The 19,432-nt window shown below is 45.2% G+C and overlaps 2 protein-coding genes across 2 annotated transcripts; both read left to right on the top strand.

The window, feature by feature from the left end:
* The first annotated feature begins 1,547 nt into the window (after positions 1-1,547).
* On the top strand, positions 1,548-2,492 carry LOC133132427 (odorant receptor 131-2-like). The gene has a single exon (XM_061247870.1). The coding sequence runs from the start codon at positions 1,548-1,550 to the stop codon at positions 2,490-2,492; it is 945 nt and encodes a 314-aa protein (XP_061103854.1).
* Positions 2,493-10,338: 7,846 nt separating this feature from the next.
* Positions 10,339-11,217, top strand: LOC133132426 (odorant receptor 131-2-like). Its single transcript, XM_061247869.1, has one exon. The coding sequence runs from the start codon at positions 10,339-10,341 to the stop codon at positions 11,215-11,217; it is 879 nt and encodes a 292-aa protein (XP_061103853.1).
* Positions 11,218-19,432: the final 8,215 nt, after the last annotated feature.

Genomic DNA, 19,432 nt, shown 5'->3' with positions numbered 1-19,432 from the left:
GACCCCCCTCTTCAATTCAGACCACAGATTCTGATGGGATATAAATCTGGAGACTAAATGGTCATGGCAGAATATGGATGTTGTTTTCACTCAACCCTTTCTGTATGGATTTTGATGTATGTTTGGAGTCATTGTCCTGTTGGGCAATCTACCTATGAACAAGTCTCTGTCACGTTTCATGCTTGTCATGTCATGGATGCGCCAAGTTCTCTTAAATCTTTTGTATGAGCGATTTAAGAAGATATCTGTTTGTAGTTCTTCTGGCATGAGGCTCATTGATCCCAAGCATATTGCAAAAGGAACAGTGTTTCAAAGCCAAAAACTGAAAAAATTCCTGATTGTTGAAGTCACTCACCCGATCTGAATCCAAATAAATGTGCATTTCATTTGCTAAAGAGAAACTGTGAGGCAACAAGCCCCTGGAACAAGTAGCAGCTAAAGATGGCTACAGTATAGGCCTGGCAGAGCACCACCAGAAAACATACCAAGCTTATGTCTATGGGTCACAGACTTCAAGCACACATTGTATGCAAAGGATATTCAACAAAGTGCTGAACATGACTACTTTAAATTACATCACATTAACTTGATGGTGCCCTGAAATGAGGGGTTAGGTATAAGATGTGCTGTAATTTCTACATTGTGAAACCAAAGTGTATTCTTCAAATGGACAGCTGTTACTTCTCCAGTTAATTTTAATACTTGCACATTTCAGTCCTAATATGATACAATAAAAATGACAAACACAACTCTACACTCCTGTGCTTGATATCAATTGTGGCCTATTCAGTCTTTGACTAAAATATCCCATTTTAAGAGTCGCCTGACCAACATTACAGGGAATTTATGGACCCACTATAGGCCTAATATTGCCTGGAGTTTTAGACATGCTAAGTCTTGCAACCTTTAACTGCATTTCATGTCAATAATTGCAATTACTCTTTAGCTATGTGTGCTTTAGAAACATGGAATATTTCAGATTCACTCCAGGCAACTTGTGGGTCATCTTAACTGATTAATTGCCTGCCACATAACACTCACAAACCTTTTGTGGTCACAAACATTCTAAGGAGAGTTGTGTTATTGCATATACTCTAGTGACGATGGCATGACAACAGTTCATCAGCACCCTTGTATATAAATAAATGTCACCAGCACACAGATTGTCAGATGCTGCACAGCAGCAAAAGGAGCTCAAGCTTTCTTCCAATGTCACTTTTGCAAAAATCCTGAAGGCACTCCTGCTTACTGTACAATACCTGTAAATAGGCATTTATTATAGTGTAACACTGTGGTCAAATAGATCTTTTCCAAGCCTGATGAAGGACACAAAGAAGCATAGTGTTTTTTTTCTTGGATTGCAAAGAGACCCTTTGATCTACTGTAGGTTCTATGTCTCTTTGTACCTGTGATGGAACATTATGCCTGGTGTGCATAGGAATGTCTTCTAATTTTACTGAATTGTACCATTTAATTTAAGCAAAAGAAATCAATTATATTTGTTGCAAAAATTCAGGGTAATTTTTTTCACAAGAAGGAAGTGATCTATGGAGGAGGGCAATGTTTCATCTGGACAGCTCACATTCTTACACCAGCAAGTCTTTGTAATACAGATGAATGCTGCAATGGTGATAGTGGTAATTGTGATATTGGCTACTGCATTTTTCTTTTGTTTCTTGAATGGCCTCATGTTCTTCATTCTTTGGAGCAAATCAAAATTCAGGGAGGACTCGCGTTACATCCTCTTTGCCCACATGCTCTTCAATGATTCTGTTCATCTGATGGGCGCTATAGTGTTGTTCTTATTTGGCTTGGCATTTTTCCATATGTCTAAGGCCGTCTGCTCTATCCTGGTACTGATTACTGTAGTCACTTTTAACAACACCCCACTCAACCTGGCAGTGATTTCACTGGAGCGCTATGTGGCCATTCGCTTCCCTTTGCGTCACACAGAGATCGCCACCCAGAGAAGGACAGCGATCGCTATTGGACTAATATGGTTCATTAGCTCTGTTAACATCCTCATTGAGATATTTTACATCATTGCAATTGATCCCCACTTTTTCACTACACCTGTATTATGTATACGGGAGCAGCTGTTAATTGAGGAATGGCAGCTCGCCTTGACCAGTGGGTTGAATTTCTTTTTTCTTGTGGTTGTGGCTCTGACAATCCTCTATATTTACGTTAGTATAACATTAGTAGCTAAATCAGCTTCCACAAACAAGGATTCAGCCAATAAGGCTCGCAAAACTGTTCTGCTCCACATGTTTCAGCTGGGACTATGTATCACCTCTTTCCTGTATTCAGTGTTTGAGGCTCTGATTGCCAAGACTGCCACTGCCCTGTTTGTGCCTCTGCGATTCGTGAACTTTTTTTGCCTCCTTGTTCTTCCCCGATGTCTGAGTCCCCTCATTTATGGCCTGAGAGACAGTGCCATCCAGCCACTTTTCCTCAGGTACTTCAGGTGCAACCCCACCACACTCAAGTAACACACTATGAGGGTTTAAATGTAAAATGACATTTGTCAAACCATTTATACCTTTTGATATTTACTGGAATAACTGAGGTGAGATTCATATTTCCAGAAGAGCAAAATAGTGTCCCATGCAGGCTGTACACTTACAGTATAGTAATACTACAGCTCAGGTCCAAATGTTCAGAGTTATGTTTTTTTTAAATATGTGTATTGTTTCATTCCTAAAAGGTTCACCCTATCTGGATGTAACATTATTCAATTAAAGCTGAAAGTCTGCACTTCAACCACATTGTGATTGCTTAATTTCAACTGTTTGTTTGCCGGAGTACAGAGCAAAATAACAGAAAATGTGTCACTGGGCAAATACTTACTGTCTACACTGCATACTGTAGTGGTCTGCACACAGAGCCAGGGACTGAATATACAAGACAATTGCTTTTCTGGCAGTGGCCAGAGAACCTCGTAGCTAGATTGATTATGTTCTAGAAAGTCTATACAAAATACAGATAATAGCATTCCGATGTACAAATACACAACAGGAAAATGGACAATTATAATTATAATTACACCGGATAAATTTTAAGTATACAATCAACATTATCTGGTTCTTTCATTTGAGGTGATGAACACTGACCAGATCACACAGCCAGCTATAGGCAGCCCATTACACAGGTTTTAATTGATAACCTATTATGATGCTCATGATGACATTTAAATTGAACTGCACAAAACAGAATACAAGCACAAGTAGTCATGTACTCATGAAATTTATTAAGTCAGGTTGTGTCATCTCACTATCCATCACCTATGTATATTCAATAAATAGACTAAATAATGTGACAGTGTTATCAATAGTTATATTGTAAAAGGCAAACACAACACATTGCACAACTTTGGCATTGTTAGTGAAACTAACTCAGATCTTCTGTACCGTTAAAGCAACAAGAACTGCAACTGCGCAACAATATCATTTGGAGAGTCGCAAAATTACTTGATCGAGGATTCTATGAGGAGCAGCAGATGACAGACATGAGAGATAATGAGTACGACTTTCAGTGATATATTTTTGCCCTTGTGTTTTCTTTTCTCTTTTTTTAGGTATGGAATTATATTTAGATTATGAGGTTATGAGGATCGACTTTGAGAATTCAGTGTATGCAGCCTAAAAAATGCCACTGAGACTGAGCTCTGTTAACAGAACAATGGACCACAGGCTGAAATTAGCCAAGAGGAAATTCTCAACAAATACTCAGAAATGTATACTCAGAGAGTTGCACTTTTGCGATTCATTTGTTTGATTGTTCATACATTTTTACAGCTATTTGTTTTTTTTCTTCTCGCTTTGTTCGTTTTGTTAAATATTGCTTGATGTTTTATATATTGTTTGATTGATCTTTCTTTTCTTTGATTTTGTCTTAGTCTAATGGACTAAGACAAACACTTCACGACTTGATTTTGACACTTCATGAAACTTATCCTAACAACACTTCTATATTGTCTCAAGACTTGGTGCATTCTTTGGGTGACCAATCCTTTCCTCACACATGCACACAGTTACACACCAACGGTGATTGGCTGCCATGAAAGGCACCGACCAGCTTGTAATGAGCGATTGGGGGTTAGGTGTCTTGCTCAGGGACACTTTGACACACCTGACACACCAGACGGTAGCTCTTACCTCCTGAGCTAATGTGTCCCGTATTCAACTAAATGAGGGAATGAGGGAGTACAAAAAATAATTTTATGTTGTTATTAAGGAAATAAATTCAAGACTAATCTAAGGAATGTTTGTATGGCAATTGATACACATTCACCAATGGTAACAGACAAATTTCTTACGCAGGGTCTGACATAAGTTAGAGCAGGTGCTGTATGGTTAAAAATAAACAAAACAAAGTAGGGGAGACCGGGGATGGTTTAAACACCATCAGTTTGACCAACAAGGGATAGATTCCCCTTTGAGCTCACAGGTGAAGTATGATGACTCTATATTAAATATTGGGTGTTTTAAGCCTAATTAAAAAATTTTGAGGTACAAAAGTAATAGTTTTCATCTCATCAATTTTTTTGATTAACAGTTACAATATTGTATTATCCTTACTCAGTGGGCCAAACACACTACACAAAGTTGCACAATATGTTCTGAATTTGAACTATTGCAAATTTGCAATCAAAATACTGCATTTCGACATGATTTTCAATCATCTGTAAAAACATTAGGCATGGAGTTGATTACACTGTAATGTATATTACTTAGATGCCACTTTCCATAGTAGTTTTCAAATTCTTAAATATCGAGTCCATTTATAGCACTTTATTAGGTATTTATTTGACTTTTTAGACTTATAAAGCCTTTGAAGTGATGCAGCCTATTCACTTCGAGGTTTAACGCGTTGTGTGTTCAGAGATGCTGTTATGCACACTACTGCTGTAATGTATGGTTATTTGCATTACTGTCCTTCCTGTCAGCTTTGACCAGTCTGACAACAGAACTGCTGCTCACTGGATGTTTTTTTGTTTTATTATTTATAATATTTTATCCCCATTCTGATGGTTGATGCGAACATGAAGTGAAGCTACCGTATCTGCATCAGTTTATGCATTGCAGTGCTGCCACACGATTGGCTGGTTACATAATCACATGAATAAGTAGGTGTACAGGTGTTCCTAATGAAGTGGGTGTATGAACTGAAGAAACTTGCTACACAAAATGGGAATCCAACTCATTAGGTTACAATATATGGACATTGCCCTAACCAACATACTTCACCTCTGCCAGTAACTGCATTTATTTCTTCTGTGTGTTTTTAATGCGGCTCTCACTCAAAAACCTGTTCTGAAATCTGTGCTGCCTTTGTCACTGAATGCTGGCTGAGGCCTGATGCATCCAGCCAAACACCCTGCATTACACATCTACAGATGAACATAGGAACAAACAAGGGGCCTAACTGCACCCACAGCTCAGGAGTGGACATTAATAATAAATTAGTGCTAATGATGGGGCAGGGGACCTACAGTCTGCAGGGGCAAAACATTTTAATGGCACCCTGGAGCTTTCTCTGTGGGGGCACCTTACTCCTCACATGACATCAGGCCATGCACAGAGCAGGGACCAGTCTACTCTGCCACCATCTTCCTGCTCATTTACATTACATTACATTAATGGCATTTGGCAGACGCTCTTATCCAGAGCGACGTACAGTTGAATAGACTCAGCAGGAGACAATCCTCCCCTGGAGCAATGCAGGGCTGAGGGCCTTGCTCAAGGGCCCAACGGCTGTGCGGATCTCATTGTGGCTACACCAGGATTAGAAACACCGACCTTGCGGGTCCCAGTCATTTACCTTAACCACTACGCTACAGGCCACCCCTGTTACATCACCTGGTCAAACACAAGACTGAACTGACAGGGCTTTGCCTTTAGGCCTGTTAGCACAACAAGTACAATATTAGTATGTACACTCTGTGAGCACTTTATTAGGTATTTATTAGACTTTTTTTTACTTAATAAGCTGCAGTAGCCTATCCAATTTTGAAATGCAAAGGGTTTGTTCATACATTTGCGTGTTGCGGTATTACGATTTATAAAAAAATATAAAAACTTTGCACTTTGTTATCCGTCGCTATGGATAAGAGCGTCTGCCAAATGCCATTAATGTAATGTAAATGTGTTCAGAGATGCTCTTCTGCATACTGTTGTAATGCATGGTTATTTGCTTTACTGTCACCTTCCTGTCACCCCTGTCTGGCCCTTCTCCTCTGACCTCTCTCATTAACAATGCTTTCTGCCCACAGAACTGCTGCTCATTGGATGTGTGTGAAAATCCCAGGAGATATGCAGGTTCTGAGATACTCAAACCACCCAGTCTGGCACCAACAATCATTCCACGTCCAAAGTCGCTTAGATCACATTTCTTCCCCATTCTGATATTTGGTCTGAAAAGCAGCTGAACCTCTTGACCACATCTGCATGCTTTAATGCATTTAGTTGCTGCCACATGATTGGCAGATACAATATTATATTTGCATTAACAAGCTGGTGTACAGGTTTACCTAATAAAGTGATCACTGAGTGTATAAACAGTGGGCTCAAGAATTCTTGGTACCCTTGATAAAAATGAAGAAAAACAGCTTAATTTAGTAAACAACACAGGTAATAATCTATATGCTATGCATATATATATATATATTTTTTTTTTTAAGTAATCACATTTTTTTCTGAAAAGCTTAGGTGCCAAATTTATAGGCACCCCTGGTCTAATACTTTGTGCAGAAAGCCCTGGCAAATATGACAATCATGACTCTTCTCCTATTATTTGTGATAAGGTTGGAGAACGCATTTGCAGAAATATTTGACCACCCTTCCACGCAGAACTTTGCAGAATCATTGATAAACTTATGGACTTATGGGTTTTGCGCTTATGGACCCCCCTCTTCAATTCAGACCACAGATTCTGATGGGATATAAATCTGGAGACTAAATGGTGATGGCAGAATATGGATGTTGTTTTCACTCAACCCTTTCTGTATGGATTTTGATGTATGTTTGGAGTTCTATGACCAAGTCTCTGTCACGTTTCATGCTTGTCATGTCATGTTTCATGTTTAGTTATTGTCTCAATTATTTTATTGTCATGTCATGTATTATGTTAGTCTAGTCTCACCATGTTTTTTTGTTTTATTTCTTGTTACATTTCATTTTCATGTCTTGTTACGTTTCATGTTCATGAAACGTTCATGTTCTTGTTACGATGTATTTTCTAGTCTTGTCATATCAAGTTATATAGTTTATTCATGTCAAAGTTTGTAAACTTGTTATGTCACGATTTAGGTTTGTTTCATGATATGTTTTCCCGTTCATTGATTAGCATACACTTTTTCATGTCTTTCCGCAAACCTTGCATTCATGCTTTCTCTCTCTCCCTTTCTGTCGCTCACACTTCCCTAATTGTTTCATTTTCCTTCTACTTACTAATCTTCTAACTTTAGATCAGGATTGGGTAATACTAACATTCTAACCATGTGTTCATGTTTACCTTTTGTTTCTTGTGCATGTAATTTACTAATTTACTAACGCTAGGGCAGGATAGGTTTATTACGAACAATTACTAATTATCTCGTGAACTTTTCAATCCTCCACACCTGATGTCCATTCGCATGCTGCTCTCAAGCTAATTGTCTGCACCTGTCTACACCTGCATATAAGCTCAGTGTTCATGGCATGTCTGTGAAATTATTGCCTCCTGTTTGTCAGTGCACGTTTGAGCTGTTTGTCAAGCCATTGTTTACCCGTTACGATCCAAGCCTGTTTACCAACCAAAGTAATTGACTTCTGTTTTGTTGACCAGTGCCTGCCTGTACCGCAAACTCTTGCCTGCTGTCTTTGTGCTTTTGCCCCGCGGAGCGGACTTAGGTCTTGACCCTTTCACCGCCTTTGACTCCGAACCTGCCTACCGTCTGTCTGCACTTCTACCCCGCTGACAGCTTTCATAGTTACTGGATTTTTTGCATGGTTTACTGATTTCGAGACTGCCTTCTCCCTCGGTACTGTACTTTGGTTTTGGCTGGATTTAAGATGTATGAACTTTGCTTGTTTTTCGACTACCCTCATTGGACATTCCCTTAATAAAGCCCTGACGGGACTTTATCACATCTTCTTTGTCTGCGTCATGCATTTTGGGTCCAGCCCCAACGCACCCATCTCAATCTCAGCTTCCTATCAGAAAAGGAAGCTGAGATTTGTTGGACCCATTTCCAGACTTGTCTTGGTGAATGATCTTCTGGATTGGCAGTTCATATGGTGTGTTCCTCAGGCAACTTTTCCTATGCTGATGGAAGACAAAGGGATTTTGCATGCTTGTTACTGATTGTGCATGCTCTAGTGAAACAGGAAGTGATGGAATGACACAATATTTCCTTTTGACTGAGATTAATTGAGCCACATTAACTTAATTTGATTTATTTTCACAATAGGGGTGCCAATCATTTTGACATGATTTTCAGAAATAATAATTATTGAATAAAAAATACTGAAACATGTAAATGTGTTTAAATTTAAGTAAATCTCTTTTATTATAACATATAGATTATTATGTGTTTATCATATGCAGCCTTTTTTCTTAAGGGTGCCAATAACTCTGTATATAATTGGTCTTTTGGGTCTGTACTCCAACACATTTGATTTTAAATGAAACACTGAATATGAGGTTTAAAGTGCAGCCTGTTCGTCCTTTTTTTTGTTTAGAGAGCAATGCTCCTAATTTCAGGAAACAATCCTAACCAGTCCACATGAACATGATCAATCCCCACCTCTTCATAAATGAGCGTGCATGCATGAGAATTTTAGAAATAAAATTGCATTGAATCCCCAAGCTGCCCATTTTATGGGCTGCACTGTAGGTGGGCTCCATCAGATAGATGGTCAATGGGATGAACGAGAACAAGGGATGTAGTCTACCACATAGTCAGCACCTGACTGGGTAGACTGCGCTCAATGGTTTTGGCAAATTATAACAATATGTTGGACCGTTAATAAACTTTTATTCCTCCTAAATAGTGCACTAGTGCACCTTAATATGTTTATGAAAACATTTGAGGCAAGAAATACACAATGCAGTTGCTGAATCTTGATTCATATTTGATCTGCAATGCCTAGTTTGAAAATTTGATCCAGGTTTTGTGAGCCCTTTGAAAGTAGCACAGCACTCGATGGCCTGCGCCGTCATGCACTGCAATCCTCTCCATAGAAAATAATGGAATGTGTTGCTCACATGATTCATATGACTGAAATGGGGCGAGGTGTAAAATGTGCTGTAATTTCTACATTGTGAAACCAAAGTGTATTCTTCAAATGGTCCAAAAATATTTCAACTGACAGTTACTTCTGCAGTTAATTTTAATACTTGCACATTTCAGTATTAATATGATACAATAAAAATGAAAAACACAACTCTACACTCCGGTGCATAATATCAATTGTGGCCTTATTCAGTCTTTGACTAAAATGTCGCATTTTAAGAGTTGCCTGACTAAAGACATAATGTCTTTCCATGTTGCCCTGACCAACATTACAGGGACTTTATGGACCTGCTATTGGTCTAATATTGCCTGAAGTTTTAGACATGCTTGACATGCTAACCTTTAACTGCATTTCATGTAAAATAATTGCGATTACTCTTTAGCCATGTGTGCTTTAGAAACATGGAACATTTCAGATTCACTCCAGGCAACTTGTGGGTCATCTTAACTGATTAATTGCCTGCCACATAAGACTCACACACCTTTTGTGGTCACAGACATTCGAAGGAGAGTTGTGGTATTGCATATACTCTAGTGACGATGGCATGACAACAGTGCATCACCCTTGTATATAAATAAATGTCACCAGCACACAGATTGTCAGATGCTACACAGCAGCAAAAGGAGCTCAAGGATTCTAACAATTGCACTTTTACAAAAATCCTGAAGGCTCCTGCGTACAGCACAATACCTGTAAATAGGCATTTATTACAGTGTAACACTGTGGTCAAATAGGTCTTTTTCAGGCCTGATGAAGGAGACAAAGAAGCATCGTGTCTTTTTTCGAGGATTGCAAAGAGACCCTTTGATCTACTGTAGTTTCTATGTCTCTTTGTACCTGTGACGGAACATTATGTCAGGTGTGCAAAGGAATGTCTTCCAATTTTACTGAATTGTACCATTTAATTTAAGCAAAGGAAATCAATTATATTTGTTGCAAACATTCAGGGTAATTTTTTCATTGGTTAAGAAGGAAGTGATCTATGGTCCATAGTATGGAGGAGGGCAATGTTTCATCTGGACAGCTCTCATTCTTACACCAGCAAGTCTATGTAATACAAATGAGTGCAGTTGTGGTGACAGAGGTAATTGTGACATTGGCTACAGCATTTTTTTTTACCTTCATGAGTAGCGTCATGTTCTTCATTCTGTGGAGCAAACCAAAATTCAGGGAGGACTCACGTTACATCCTCTTTGCCCACATGCTCATCAATGATTCTGTTCATCTAATGGGCATTATAGTGTTGTACTTATTCACCTTGGTATACCTCCATGTGTCTAAGCCCGTCTGCTCTATCCTGATACTGATTTCTGCAGTCACTTATAACAACACCCCACTCAACCTGGCAGTGATTTCACTGGAGCGCTATGTGGCCATTCGCTTCCCTTTGCGTCACACAGAGATCGCCACCCAGAGAAGGACAGCGATCGCTATTGGACTAATGTGGCTCATTAGCTCTGTTAACATTCTCATTGAGACATTTTACATCATTGCAATTGATCCCCACTTTTTCACTACACCCGTATTTTGTATACGGGAGCAGATGTTAATTGAGGAATGGCAGCTCACCTTGACCAGTGGGGTGAATTTCTTTTTTCTTGTGGTTGTGGCTCTGACAATCCTCTATATTTACATTAGTATAACATTAGTAGCTAAATCAGCTTCCACAAACAAGGATTCAGCCAATAAGGCTTGCAGAACTGTGCTGCTCCACATGTTTCAGCTGGGACTATGTATCACCTCTTTGCTGTATACATTGTTTGAGGCTCTGATTGCCAAGACTGCCACGGCCTTGTTTGTGCCTCTGCAATTCTTGAACTTTTTTTGCCTCCTCGTTCTTCCCCGATGTCTGAGTCCCCTCATTTATGGCCTGAGAGACAGTGCCATCTGGCCACTTTTCCTCAGGTACTTCAGATGCAACCCCACCACACTCAAGTAACACACTATGAGGGTTTAAATGTAAAATGACATTTGTCAAACCATTTATACCTTTTGATATTCACTGGAATAACTGAGGTGAGATGCATATTTCCGGAAGAGCAATGCAGGCTATAAACTTACAGTATAGTAATACTACAGCTCAGGTCCAAATGTTCAGAGTTATGTTTTTTTCATATATGTGTATTGTTCCTACATGGTTCACCCAAGCCAGATGTAACTTTATTCAATTAAAGCTGAAAGTCTGCACTTCAATGACATAGTGATTGGTTTATTTCACCTGTTTGCTGGAGTGAGCAAAAATAATAAAATAATTTGAGGTGATAAACACTGACCTCACCTACTCCGTAGCTTTCTCCCATCCTTGCGACACAACTCTATCTCTCAAACCATGACAGTGGTTTGTCAGTCATTTTTACAGTGAGGTAAGTATTTGGACAGTGGCACAATTTATGTTATTTTGTCTCTGTACTCCAGGACATTGGACTTAAAACTAAACAATGACGATTAAAATGTAGACTTTAACCTTTAATTTGAGGGTTTGTACATCCATATCAGGTGATCCGTGTAGGTATTGCATCCCTTTTTATACATTATATCATATAGTCCCCCCATTTTAGGGGACCAAAAGTAATTGGACAGTTGTCTTCTCAGCTGTTTCCTATTTAGACAGGTGTATTCAATCACTTTATTTGCTAGCCATCATAGCTAGCCAACATAATAATCATGAATAACAAGTGCAACCTGCCTAGCTAGCGTTATTGGAAACCCTATTATTGTAACGTTACCACCACAACTAGTTAGCTAGCTAACCAGTTTTATAGCAGGTAAGGTCAGATTAAACGTTTCATAGTTTCATATTTGTAAATTATCATCCCAGTGTATCTGTATATATAGACTGCTTTGGTGCTACCTCTGTTAAGAGTTTTAGATAAGCGTACTCAGTATTGGGACAAAAAGGAAAACTGTAATAAAGTTCAGCATTTTGATTATCTCAGAAATCATATTGTTTCTTTTTCTAAGTATTTTTTGTGCATTGCCAGTCAGGGATGCCAATAATTCTGGAGCCCACTTTATATTCAGCCTAACCCATTCACACCCATTGCTCCAATGTGGACTGTGTCCATTCTCCATTGATTCTGGACCAAAGAGCCCTTGGTTCAACCTCTGAAGAAGGTCAGATGTTAAGCCTTGATTTTCTCATTCTGTCATAACGCTCTTTAAAAAAAGTTATTTCATTGCAATACATCTTTTATGACAACAGGGTTGACTGTGTTTAAGTTGCACTTGAAGTATCCGAGGAACAGCAGCTGGAAGGCTCTGTCTCTCAGGCCATAAATGAGAGGACTCAAACATTGGGGAAGAATGATGAGGGAGTAAAAGTTGAGGAATTGCAGGTGCAAGAACAATGCACGGTCAGCCTTAAGCAGCGCTATCATTCTGTCTAAGGTGCTAAACAAAAAAGACAAGAGACACAGTCCCAGCTGAGTCAGATGGAGCAGCACAGTTCTGTGAGCCTTTGGGGCTGACTTCTGGTCTGTGGAAACAGATTTTGCTGCTACCATAATACCAATGTAGGTATAGATGAGGATTAGAGATATAATTGCAAAGTAAAGACCATTAAATATTTGGGACAATATTAATGCCACTTAGCACTGTACAGTATCCTTCGTCTGCAAGTTGTGTGTGTCGTCAGAAGATTTGAATCCACCACAGTTTTATACAATATGTCAATAATGAAGTTGATCGAACTAAGCAACCAGACTACAGCGATGGATAAATGCGCCCTTTTTTTGGTGACAAACTCTGTGTGCTGTAAAGGAAAGCAAATGGCCACATAACTGTCACGTTTCAGGTCTGTCTCGCCATGTTTTATGTTTATTCATGTTGTCTTAGTCACTTAGTGTCTTATCATGTATTATGTTAGTCTAGGTTCTAGTTATGTTTCGTACTATTATATTACCTTGTTATGTTGAGTGATTATCGTCTTAGTTTCGCTTTGTGTTATGTTTTGATGCATGTTTATTGTTACGTTAACTGGTCGTTGTTATGCATACACTTTTACATGTTTTTCCGCAAACCTTGCGTTCCGCCTTTTCTCTCTCTATCTCTCTCTTTCTGTCATTCACTCCCTAATTGTTTCCATTTGTCTATTTACTAAAACTACTAACGCTAGATCAGGATTGGGTAGAAACTAACAAACTAATCATGTGTTCATGTTACCTTACGTTTCTCGTGCATGTCATTTACTAATTTACTAATGCTAGGGCAGGATAGGTTTATTACTAACGATTACTAATCTCCTTGTTAAACTTGTCATCCATCGCACCTGTTTTCCATTTCCTTGCTACGCTCTAACTAATTGTCTACACCTGTCTACACCCGCATTTATAGCCCAGTCGCGCTACTGTTCACTGCGAAATTGTCTGCCTCTGTTTACCACGCAACTCTTGAGCATTTACTACTATTGATTACACGTTACGATCCAAGCCTGTTTACCGACCATTGATTATTGATTTCTGTTTTGTGACCATCGTTTGTTTTTTGACCACGTCCTCACCTACCGTTTTTGTACTTTTGCTTCGCTGATTGTTTCATGGTTTCGACTCCCGCTTCGCCCACGACTACGCCTCTGCCTGCCGTCCGTCTGTTCATCTGCCCCACTGACAGCTCTCCTGCTACCGGACCTCCCTGCACGTCTACCGACTACGAGTTTGCCTCTTCCCTCGGCACCGTGCTTTTTGTTTGTTTTCTATTTGTTTGGCTGGATCTACGTGTATGGACTTTGCTTGTTTTGACTACTGTGGTGGCCCGATCGGAAATCGGTACACCACTGGTGTGGAACGGCCCGTGCGCCGGCGGCGTCTGCTAGGAAAAGTTATTAACCACGTGTATTTCCCCAGGTCGTATCTAACAGAGCCGCACCGGAGCGAGAGCCGGCGAGGAGAGTCAGAACCATGGCCAGCGACACGGGGAAAGACGCGTGGGGAATGTGAGGAAGAGACAATTAACCCTTCTCATTGGACAGGCGCAGCCGGACCGACTCCGAGAGAGAGCGGAGCCGTACAAAAGGCGAGGCGCAACCACAGAGCGGGGCTGAGTACGGAGGGAAACGGAGGCGAAGCCCAGTGAGGAGGAAACAGCCACGGGAAAGCAACTAACGACACCACGGTGGAAGCGGGTCTTCGGAGGCCCTACCAAAAGGCGCGGCCGGCACGGACCACCCCGAACCGCCGACGGACCGGGAAACCTAATTTTTTGGCCGGTGATTTTTTTTTCGTTTTTGTGAGAAAGGAAGTTTTTTGTTTGGGACGTTGTAAAAGTGCCCTGAAGGCACACCAGAACCTCATTAAAACTACCCGTTGAGGAACTACTCTTGCTCTCTCTGCCTCTCTCTCCCCACGGGGCGCCACATATGGTGGAGAATGCGGGCATAGAGACCCCAGCTATAGAGAGAGAGAGCAATTAAAAAAAAAAAAAAAAAAAAAAATGGAGGACGCCATCAACGCTCTACTGCGGTCACAAGGCGCCCTGCAGAAAGCCGTGGCGGAACTGTGCCAAAAGTCCAGCCCGGCGACAAGCCACCGGACACCCAAAGACGTACTGCTGAAGCAGACCCCGGACGATGAAATTGAGGCCTACCTCGAGACCTTCGAACGGGCGGCTTACCTGGAGAAGTGGCCTCAAGGCGCCTGGGGCTCCCTCCTGGCCCCATTCCTCAGCGGGGAGGCCCAGAAGGCGTACCGGGGACTGCCTCCGGCCGAAGCCCACGACTACCCCACCCTCAAAGCCACCATCTTAGCCCAGTATGGCTACAGCCTCCCCGCCAGGGCACAGCGGTTCCACCAATGGGCCTATGACCCCGCCCTCCCGGCGCGAGGACAGGTGATGAGCCTGGGGAGGCTGACCAAAAGTTGGCTAGTCGAGGGCGACGGGCCGCCCCTGCTCGACCGGGTGGTGTTGGATCGCTGTGTCCGAGCCCTGGCCCCGGACGTCAAGAAATATGTGGCCCAGCAGGGGCCCCGCTCCATTGATGCCCTGGTCAACCTCCTGGAGAACCACCAGGTGGCCCAAGAGATGGTCAGGGGAACCAAAACGGAAAGCCCCCGAAGAACCCCAAGCGCGGTCCGACTGGAGCCACAAACCAGGCCACGGTGGAGAGCGGACGACAGGGACGAGGGACTCCGCCGGAGAGAGACCAGACGGTGCTTCGCCTGTGGCCGGGAGGGCCACCTGAGCCGGGATTGCCCAGGGAGGGAGGAGTCCATGGCCACTGCACCTGAGACGGGCCGACCCTGCCACTACCTCACCACGTGCTGGGCCCACAAGGGCACTGCCGCCCCTAGGCTACCCGTCCGGATCGGGGGTCAAGACGCGGAGGCCTTGCTGGACTCGGGGAGTGCTATTTCCCTGGTGAGACCAACCCTAGCAGGGGGGAGACGGGGAGAGGACATCGCCGTCACCTGCATCCACGGCGACGTACGAAGCTACCCCACCGCCGAGGTAACCATCATCACCCCTAGAGGTCAATTCACGGGAAGGGTGGGGGTAGTCGAGAGCCTCCCAGTGGAGGTGCTGCTGGGAAGAGACTGCCCCCTCTTTCTCAGCTACTGGAGTGAGAGGGCGACCTCGGAGAGGCCAAGTCACACACCCCGACCCCGCCGGAAGGGCCACCGGGAACCACACCCGGTTTGGGTGGTCCCTGCCGGGGATAGTGAGGAGGAGGAGATCTCGCCCCAAGGGGGGAGGGGACCGACCACGCAACCCCCTACCGAGAGCACGGATACAGCCCCGGAGCGACCGGACCCACCACCACCCCTGGAGGCGGAAGGGGGTAGCGCGGGGGGGTTTTCGGAGTTTCAACCCGAACTAGAGAGGGCCCCAACGGACTTCGGCTCCGCCCAGCTGCAAGATCCCCTCCTCGCCCAGGCCTGGAGGGCCGCTGCTTACATTGAGGGCGTCCCACAAGGCGGGGTGAGTAGACCGGCCTACCCGTATTTTAAAGTCCAGAATAACCTGCTGTATCGGACCTGCAACAGGGACCCGGGAGAGCTGGACCAACTTCTGGTACCCCGGAGCCACACCTCCAAGGTGCTCTACCTCGCCCACACCCACCTGTTGGGGGCCCACCTGGGAAGGGAGAAGACGTATGAGCGGATCCTATCTCGCTTTTACTGGCCTGGCATCAAACAGGCAGTGGAGGACTACTGCCGACAGTGTGCGGAGTGTCAACTGCACAGCCCCCGGGTGACGTATCGCAATCCATTAATCCCTCTCCCCATTATAGATGTGCCCTTCCGCCGAATTGCTATGGACATAGTGGGACCCCTGCCCAAGTCCAGCCGGGGTCACCGCTACATCCTGGTAATCGTTGATTACGCCACCCGTTACCCGGAGGCCGTACCCTTACGGGCCGCGACGGGGAAGAGCATCGCGAGGGAGCTGTTCCTCCTCTTCAGCCGGGTGGGGATCGCGGAAGAGGTCCTGACAGACCAGGGGACCTGTTTCATGTCGGGCGTGATGAGGGAGATGTGCCGCCTACTCCGGGTCCAACAAGTGAGGACGTCCGTCTACCACCCCCAGACCGACGGGCTGGTGGAGCGGTTTAACAAAACCCTCAAGTCAATGCTGAGGAAAATGATCACAACGGACGGTAAGGACTGGGACCACTTATTACCGTACCTATTATTTTCGATACGTGAGGTCCCACAGGCATCCACGGGGTACGCGCCCTTCGAGTTGCTGTATGGGAGACGTCCCCGAGGGCTACTGGACCTCGCGAAGGAGGCCTGGGAGCAGCAGCCGTCCCGACAACGCACCCTCCTGGAACATGTGGAAGCTATGGACCAGCGGATGGCAAAAATCTGGCCCATGGTCCGGGAGCACATGCAACAGGCCCAGAAGGAGCAGGCTAGACTGTACAACCGAACAGCCCAGGTGAGAGAATTTCAGCCGGGGGATAAAGTCATGGTGCTGATCCCCACCAATGAGTGCAAATTTCTGGCCAAATGGCATGGGCCCTACGAAGTAGTAGCCAAGGTTGGGCCAGTGAACTACGTGGTAAGACAGGTGGGCCGGAGACACCAGCTCCAAAAGTACCACATTAACCTGCTAAAGAGGTGGCACGAACCCGTGCACGACCCTGCTCCCCTCTGCTTAACCACAGGCGGCGCCACCGGAACACCAGAAGTGGCCACTGGAGACCTGCTGACCGACCGGCAGCGCCAAGACCTCCGCGAGCTGGTGAGTCAACACCGGGATGTGCTCTCCCACCTCCCGGGCCGGACTACCAAGGTCCACCACGACATCGTCACGGAGCCAGGAAGGAGGGTTCGACTGCGGCCCTACCGGATCCCGGAGGCGAGAAGGCAGACCATCCGGGAGGAGGTGGCGAGGATGCTGGACCTGGGGGTCATAGAAGAATCCCAAAGCGCCTGGTCCAGCCCGATAGTGTTGGTCCCAAAACCGGACGGCAGTTGGAGGTTCTGCAACGACTTCCGGAGGTTGAACGAAATCTCCCGGTACGACGCCTACCCCATGCCCCGGGTGGACGAGCTGATCGAGCGGCTGGGACCCGCTCGCTACCTCAGCACCCTGGACCTCACCCGGGGGTACTGGCAGGTACCGCTGACCCCCCAGGCGAGGGAGAAGACGGCTTTCGCCACCCCGGATGGCCTGTTCCAGTACCGCGTCTTACCCTTCGGAGTGCATGGAGCCCCCGCCACCTTCCAGAGGCTCATGGACAACCTGCTGAGGCCCCACAGGGAGTATGCTGCTGCCTACCTCGACGATATCATCATTCACAGCGCTGATTGGGAAAGCCACCTCAGGAGGCTGGAGGCGGTGCTCGGGGCGCTCCGGGAAGCCGGCCTGACAGCTAACCCGGCTAAGTGTCGCCTGGGCCTGGAGGAGGCCGACTACCTGGGCCACACCGTGGGACGAGGGTGCGTCCGACCCCAGAGTCAAAAGGTGGACGGGATCACCAACTGGCCACGACCCACCACCAAAAGGCAAGTGCGCACATTCCTGGGCCTAGTGGGGTACTATAGGCAGTTTATACCGGACTTTGCCACCAGAGCGGCCCCCTTGCACGAGCTGACCAAGAAAGACCACCGGCACACGGTGATATGGACCGAAGCCGCCGACCGCGCCTTCCTAGACCTGAGGGCCGCCCTGGGGAATGAACCAGTACTGACCACCCCTAACTTCTCCCAAAAGTTTGTTTTGCAGACCGACGCCTCTGAAACCGGACTTGGTGCGGTCCTATCCCAGATCCAGGACGCCACCGAGCACCCGATCACCTATATCAGCCGGAAATTGCTGAAGCATGAGAGGAATTATAGCACGGTGGAGAAGGAGTGCCTGGCCATAAGGTGGGCAGTCGGGAAGCTCAAATACTATCTGGTAGGAAGGGAATTTATCCTTATAACTGACCATGCCCCATTGCAATGGATGTATCGGTGTAAGGACACTAACGCCCGGGTGACCCGATGGTTTTTAGAACTACAAAGTTTTAAATTCACGGTGGAACACCGAGCCGGGAGACTCCAAGGGAACGCGGATGCCCTGTCCCGGATGAACGAGGGCCTCTTTGGTGACGCTCCCGCCGAGGGCGTGGAGCTGAGGGGGAGGAAATGTGGTGGCCCGATCGGAAATCGGTACACCACTGGTGTGGAACGGCCCGTGCGCCGGCGGCGTCTGCTAGGAAAAGTTATTAACCACGTGTATTTCCCCAGGTCGTATCTAACAGAGCCGCACCGGAGCGAGAGCCGGCGAGGAGAGTCAGAACCATGGCCAGCGACACGGGGAAAGACGCGTGGGGAATGTGAGGAAGAGACAATTAACCCTTCTCATTGGACAGGCGCAGCCGGACCGACTCCGAGAGAGAGCGGAGCCGTACAAAAGGCGAGGCGCAACCACAGAGCGGGGCTGAGTACGGAGGGAAACGGAGGCGAAGCCCAGTGAGGAGGAAACAGCCACGGGAAAGCAACTAACGACACCACGGTGGAAGCGGGTCTTCGGAGGCCCTACCAAAAGGCGCGGCCGGCACGGACCACCCCGAACCGCCGACGGACCGGGAAACCTAATTTTTTGGCCGGTGATTTTTTTTTCGTTTTTGTGAGAAAGGAAGTTTTTTGTTTGGGACGTTGTAAAAGTGCCCTGAAGGCACACCAGAACCTCATTAAAACTACCCGTTGAGGAACTACTCTTGCTCT

The sequence above is a fragment of the Conger conger genome, chromosome 7 (assembly GCF_963514075.1).
Source record: "Conger conger chromosome 7, fConCon1.1, whole genome shotgun sequence".
In the NCBI taxonomy this organism is placed as follows: Eukaryota; Metazoa; Chordata; class Actinopteri; order Anguilliformes; family Congridae; genus Conger; species Conger conger.
Note: the sequence above shows the minus strand (reverse complement) of the source record. Positions and strands in the feature narration are given on the sequence as shown.